At 36.4% G+C, this 7,452-nt stretch overlaps 1 protein-coding gene across 9 annotated transcripts in view; it reads right to left on the bottom strand.

The window, feature by feature from the left end:
- Positions 1–486: 486 nt before the first annotated feature.
- Positions 487–7,452, bottom strand: part of RBMS3 (RNA binding motif single stranded interacting protein 3) — a 1,058,437-nt gene continuing 1,051,471 nt past the window's right edge. For all 9 annotated transcript variants that reach the window (XM_058657125.1, XM_058657126.1, XM_058657127.1 and 6 more), the window contains 2 exons: positions 3,359–3,439; positions 487–618 (listed from right to left, as the gene is read on the bottom strand). In XM_058657125.1, the coding sequence (XP_058513108.1) occupies positions 487–618; positions 3,359–3,439 (213 nt within the window). The remainder of the gene's footprint in view (positions 619–3,358; positions 3,440–7,452) is intronic.

Raw genomic sequence — 7,452 nt, 5'->3', positions numbered from 1 at the left:
TTCTGGCTGCCCCAGTTTCCTGTCTAGAGAAGATGGCCACAATACCAATCCCTTTATTATGGAACATCTATCTTGATTCTTCTTGAGCACATGATCCCTTTTGTCAAATGAAACAGAAGGACATGAGACACAAAGAGAGTTGAAGATAGGCTGATTCGTACTATTTTTGGAATTCTCTGAAACATATGCTAGACTATCTATCAAGAATGTGATCATTCCTTCCCAGCACCCCCACCAACAGCTGCCTTAGACTCAGAAGCAGAGCTACGGGGATCATCAGCACCATTACCAGGTTCTTGAGTCTAAGAGCATATGACCATCCAGCTGCAACAGCCCAAAAGTTCCATCCTCATAACTGAGAATGAAATAAATGGTTGCCACTAAATTGGGAGAAGTTGGTACTTCAGTAAAATGTTATAGACATACCATGAAAGAGTGATGTTGAATCGGCTGATCCCAGGAAAAAGAATTCAATACAGACCACACTTACTTAGACTGTTGGTATGAGTATGCAGGTGCGTGTTCATTGGATGTGTCCACTGGTATCTGTTGCTGCTGACCACTGGTATCCTGGGATGAAGGCGCCACTGTCTGGGGAGAGGTATCAGCAACAACACCCTAAGGAGGCAGATGGTTATAAAACAGCCTTAATTGCTTTCACAGACAGTCCTCTTCTATATAAGCTATAACTCCTTTTTATTTGGCTTGAGTAAAGAGGCTTTTAGCAATAGGAAGTAATACAAAACATTCAGAGTAAATATTCAGATGAACCCAGAGCAAATCAGAATAAAGAATGAAGAAGTAATTCCAGTGTGACACCAATACAGTTTATCCTCATGAGTCCTTGTGGAAACCGAACTTTTAGAATGCTTGTTTTGCTCATACTGGGAACTTTTAGGTAGTGGTTTCTCACCATCACAATTGATAACATTTGTTAAGGCATCTATTTGGTGTACAATAAAAACTTGCATTTTATTTCACTGTACTATGCATGTATTATTTGAAAATAATTAACAGAAATATTCAGCAAATTCGGAAATCTTTTTAAAGGATACTGTTAAGAACAATTTGGTACATTTTATTTTCCCCCTTGTTTCCAAGAAATAAATTGGAATTCACTTGGAATTTTCAAAAATGACGAAAAAACAAACTTTTCTTAATTTCGGTTTACTGTTCCTTTGGGCTTTCTATCTCTTGCTGCTCAAAGATGGTGGCAAGAATGTGTTTCTGAGGTTGGTCACAGTAAGATACATGATGCTTGATTCCAAAATGGCACAGTTTTAGTTGGTTGTTGTTAGGCATGCAGAAGACATCTTCCAGGATACATTATCCTGATTCTGCTTACAGACTTGGCTATCTGCATTGATCAGCTTTCAAATTGTCTTAACTAATTCGGTCTCTAACCAAAGATACTCAAAATTCTTCCTCAGGATCTGAGATACTCCCTGTATTCCTTTTATAATGCTCTTTAATGCTTGCTACTCTATATTTTAATGAACTATCTATATAACAGTTGCACAGATACTAGAGAATGAGCAATGAGTACTTTTTCATAGAAAATTAATCAGTGCTTCCCCTTACAAGATAGAAGATGACATACCAGTGTTCTTACTTCTTAAGCATAGCTAAACTGTTTCTGATAAGTCACCTGTCAATTGAGTCATCAAAATGCTCCAACTCTTTGGGTAAACATATTCCTGTGTTGTAGATTTAGAGAAACGCGAATGAGAGGAACTTCTGGAAAGTTCAAAATGAAAAATGCACATTATCACTTAACGTCATTTTTCCCACAAACTTTTTGAAGTACTCAAATATGGTGAAGAGTCATGCTTAAAGTTTTGAATGTCTAGATTCTTAATTTTCTCATGGTATGACTGCCTTCCAATAGCTAAAATTAGCAAAGCAGAGACAAAGCCTTGATGAGCCAATTAAAACTGGTTTAATATGACATATTCTTTGGAGCCCATAGGTCTGCAGCACATAAAAAATTAAAAGTAATTGGAGCTTCTTCATTTCCTAAAATATTTAACAATGTCCTGTTCAATTTTTTGGGAGCTGCAAATCTTGGTATGAGCAAACATTTGTCACACAATGAAAAGAAACTACCAATATTTTAGAAGATCCAATTCAGTCCGTAGACATTTCCCTCAGATTCCTCAGCAACCAGGAGCAAAAAACCATGGTGGACTTTCATGTGCAGTCGTGCCAAGAGCATGTTTGCCGGCCTACTCCTGCATTATCCAAGCACCCATTCCAAAGGATTCCCAGCTGAGAGGAGGAAATACATCCCTCATAATGTGTGCATGCTTCAGAACAGGAGGAGGCAGGACAATAAACAATTAGAGTTAGAGCTAGAAAGAAGATATACAACTATGTGCTCTCTCTCTCTCTTTCTCTCTCTCTCTTTTTCTTCCTTCCTATCTCCTTCCTTCACTCTTTCCTTCCTTCCCTTTTTTCCCCATGTACAGTTCTACATCTTTTCCTTTTACTATGTAGCTTGACGGTTTTGTCCGGCAAAGCGGTATATAAAATGATGAACTCACTCCACAGAGAGAGAAAATGGATAAAGTTTCATTAAGGATGAGACTAAAAGATCCCTCATGATGTCTACAGAGATAACAGGAGTCCATGCTTTTCCTTCTTTTTGGTAGGAAGTCACAAAATTACCAAGATGCATTCGGTAAAGCAATAATTTTTACTCTGTGGTACATACTGGAATCATCCAACATCTTTTAAATATCTTTACACCCACTACATAATGCCAGCATCTTTGAGGACAGACATGAAAACAGTAAATTTTGTAAAGGTCCCAAAGGTACTTTTGTTATGCAGAAAAGTGTGAGAATCAGTGAACAAGAATAATATTTCTCAAATGTTAATGTGTGTGTTAATCACTGAAAGATCATGTTAAAATGCAAGCTCAGATTAAGAAGGTGCAGCTGGTATCTGAATATCCGAGTTTCTAACAAGTTCCCAGGTGATGGCAATGAAGCTAGCCCAGGGAGCACTCTTGGAGTCATAAGGAACTAAAAATTTATACAAATAGCTGTAACCTTTTATTCCCTTTTATTTAGATGACTTTATGGCCTAATGAGTTGGTCTCTGGATGGCTATTTTTTTTTTCAAAAACTACAACAAAATTCCCCCCATAGCTCTGTAGCAAGTTGGGTATTGCAAGTGTAAAGCAAAAACATAGCTTTGTTCCAAGAAAATTATATAGGTTCACACATATTTCAGCTTGCAATTTTAGAGACATACAGAAATGGCACTAGAGGTCTCTGCAGTTAAGGGGACCACAGCATGTGTGACTAAGGTTTACCTTCTGTGACCTCTTTCTGTAAGGCAGGAACAGACTTACTTCGATAGAAACAGCTGTCGGAGGCACAGGCGTGTACTGGGGAATGTAGGTCCCTTGCATAGGAGCAGCAGCAGCCATATACTAGAGGGAATTAAAGAAAAATCCATGTGAACTTGGGGTTCCAATCATAGAGAGAATCAGATGCCAAATGAGACTGCTTTAGATGTTTGGACCATAACCAATATCTAATCAAACTCTGTGTGAGTTATGCCAGTTCCAACTGGCATCGAATGTCCTCTGCTTACTGACTCAGCACCTGAAGCAAACCTACCTCCCTGGTTATGACCCCCGCCTCTTCACTTTACTCTTGGATAAAATCTCTGCACAAGATCTCAAATCTATCACTATTCACATCTCAGTACAAACTCCATGAGGGTGAAGATACTATCTTGTTATTAAAAAAAATGTTATTACTACTTCGATCACATAGTAGGCTCTGGACAAATATTTGTTGAATGAATGAATCAGCATATGAATTGGTAAAACTGTAGAAACAGTTATGTGGCAACATGCAGAAATGGCAACCCTTGCTCCACTGTCTTTTTAAAAGTTTCCCACATTTGTAAGCACAGGGTCTTGCAGTCCATGGCACCACTTCTGTAACTTCCCCCAACCCAGTCTCAGCTCACTGTCAGTGATTCCTTTCTCACAGCTTTAACATTCCGATTTTTCTTGTTAGGGCAAACAAATGAAATTGCCAAACTGTTTTTCACTATGTTGTAGTATTCCATAAAATACGCAGTGTGAATACTATATATATTTGTGATGAAAAAAGCCACAGAAACATTACAACTCATTCCTGGAAGCATAAATTGTGATTCCTGATTTTTCTGAATTTTTTTGCTATCAAATATCAATGCCAGCTATAATTTGAAAACTCTAAATCACCATGTTTTATGTGTCTAAGTGCTTCACTATTCAGGAGACAAGATTTAACTCAGGAAATAATTTTAATGGAGACTCATTTGTTGTTGCAAAACATTTCAAACTACAGTAAGAAGGCATCTTTGTAATACATTACTTCCATCTTAAAAACACTCTCCCATACTCTTTGTTAAAAATTTAAAGTCTTAATGAGCCAGTTCTAAACCAAACAAATTAAGTTTCTGTCAGCAGTATGTGTGTTGAGCTTAGCACCTACCTACAAAAAGAACTACTTTGGAATTTGACCCAACAGCAATGGCTCGAAAGGGTTAGTGATACTTGTAGTAAGGTTTTAGTTGAAAATTATCAGTGGCTTCTGAACCCTACACTATGTGTTCTGGCCTGTATGCATCACCTTTGGCTAAACTGTCTATCCTTCAAGGTATGGAACATGTTTTATTTTTTTCAGGATGTTCCAATAGGCAAGAAACTTCAGTAGTGAAACATATAGGAAGGGTCTTCTACTTGAATATCTTACATATCTCTCAGCTGTTGATAATTCTGAGCTCATAATAGTTATTAGTTTCACCAATATCCATGATGTGTTGGTATAATCTTTAAGCATACACCTTAGCGAATTCTGCCCATTATTATTCTTGTGCGCCTTAACGGACAATCAGACAATAAGTATTTGAGACTTATGATGGGTATCTGCCTTGTCAAACAGAGGGGCAAGTTATGCATAAGAGACCCTGATTATTTCAGAAAGGTAATTTGCCTGTACAAGTTTTAAATTTCCTTTAATTTAAAAATGCTTTCCAAAATATTAATTATACTCTTTCCATATTGAAAGTGCTCTGTGTTCCAAAATGCTGCATAATGTAATATTACCTTTGTTTTGAAAATAATACAATAAAATATTCAGAGATCATGATTTGTGGAAGCTTATTTATGAGTGCTTAAATTTACTTTTTTAAAAGATTTATTTATTTTTCTTTTGTCATAGAAAACCCAACAGACAAAAATTAAGAAATTTGTTTGGAAATTGAGTAAGGACTGAAACAGGTCAATGCTAAGAGGGTCTCTGCTCCTTGTGACTGAAACTCACAGTCAACTTTTACAGGAAACTTGTCTGTGACAGGCATATATTTCTTAGGGTGAAGATTCAAGTAGTGATAATCTTCTAAAATTAGGACAAGGCTCTTGGAGGAAATGGCTATGTCTGCTTTATTAGCTCAAGAACTCTGAATTTAAGATTAGTAGCTTCAAGTAACACTGAACCAGCTCTTTAAACACAGTTTGATTTCCTTAAAAACAAAAATAAACTGCAGTGAGACTTAAAAATTCAGGCCAGGTTGCACAAGCATTGTTTAGGTCTGGGTGCACAAAAGACGGCCTTATTTTATCGAGTGAAGAAGGAACTATCAGAAGAATTCTGATACCGGCTCTGACACTTTGGCTTGAAAATTTCCGTGGGTTACTTGTTAAATCCATAACAGGAATGGATGCATACCCCTTAAGCTAATTTCCTTCCGTGGCATGTTTCTCAAAATCTAGCAAGTATCAGACATAATGTTTTCATGAATACAAATGATTTTGTGCTTTATTTTGATACAGCAGTTAATGAGAACCTTATTACAAACAAGACAATAAAGATAAAACGGATGAAACGATGTAATATTTTCCAGACAGTAGCAGCTTGAAGTTATTGCATTAATTAATCTTCTGTTTGTTTTTGGTAACTACCTTGATCATTTTTTATGCATCTGAAGGAACTGCATTTTCGTACATAAATGTGTAGGAACCCTGAAGAACCATTTTCAAACCCACAAAATAAACTCCAGATTTCAGCACTTATTCCAAGAAGTCTAGACACTGTCTCACCAAGAGTTGCTTGAACTGAAGAAAAGAGAAGTGTGAGATTGGAAAGGAATTGTGTTCTTGCCTAACTTGGGACAAACTGTTTCTTTACTGTCGAATCATTGATCTTTTCTGTAGACAAAAAGAAAGACCACCCCAATTGCCAGTTCTGAACTCACCCTCTCTTCATTGAAACAAAACAAAACAGAGCAAATGGGTTGTTTGTTTTTTAAGCATTTCTGGTGAGGAAACTTACTTGTCTCTTTAGTTCACTGAAATCTGGCTTGAATTCTTGGCTTATGGTTTTAGCCTGGTCCAACTCCCACCTGTGGCCTATGAGCAGTAACTCAGTATATGGAAAATAATTCTGTCTCTCTCAAAAATAAAACATCCTTTAAAAAACAGTTGAACAAAAGAAAACAGATATAGCAGTAAATGATACCAATAGCAGGCAATGCTAATTACTTTCAAAAGTTAATGTAGTTCAAATTTTCCTTTGGGGGATAATGGTTGAGAAAAATGTAGTGTTTTAACAGGTGGAGATATTCTAGACTTTTGAGGACTACATTGTTGAGAATATTCAATTAATTCCATCATTTTACAGTTAAGGAACGATGTTTAAACCTGGGATGACAGGCTGATATCATATAAGCTTGCCTTGTCTGTGGAGTAGTGGCCTCAACTGTAAATTTAAGAATTGTTGCTAAATCTCATGCTACAGAATATATGAGAGACAAGAAAAGTACTAAAGAAACTTTCCCAGCATGTAAAGCGTCCCTACTACAGCATGGTTTGACGAAATCCCACTTGGATTGCTGCTAATCGGCTTCTCTTCTATTCTGCTTCTGTCAATTAAATGTTGGGTAATGGTGTGCATGCTGTTCAAGAATAAAAACTGTAAAATTTTATAATGTCTAAGGTTAGCATTGATATACAAAATAGACTATTTGCTTTTCATTATATTAATATGCTGATATATTAATAATAAAGTAGATTAGCACAAATAATAAGATTGCTGTCCCTAAGGCATCCGTGGAGGTGAATTGGGGACAGAATAAACTTCCTCTGCTGGGAATGAAAGTCTTTGAAGACAGAGAAGAAATTGGTGATTTGCATAGTTAACAGAGAGTTCAGAATCCTCTTATTTTTGTATCATAGTGTCAAATAGCAGTAAAATAAACATGTTAAGATCCTTAATCTACTGCTATGTTTCACGGTAAAATTTACCTTTGTTAAAATTTGCTTCTGTTCAAATTTGTTGAGACCGCACGTAAAAGTATCCTAGTATTACTTTGGCTGGTATTTTCTAATTACTGTATAATATTTTGGGAATGCAAATTTTATTTGAATCTCAACTACAGTTAAGCATG

This window comes from Ochotona princeps, chromosome 30 (genome assembly GCF_030435755.1).
Source record: "Ochotona princeps isolate mOchPri1 chromosome 30, mOchPri1.hap1, whole genome shotgun sequence".
Lineage (NCBI taxonomy): Eukaryota > Metazoa > Chordata > Mammalia > Lagomorpha > Ochotonidae > Ochotona > Ochotona princeps.
The sequence above is the reverse complement of the archived record's forward strand: the minus strand, read 5'-3'. Positions and strand labels throughout refer to the sequence as shown.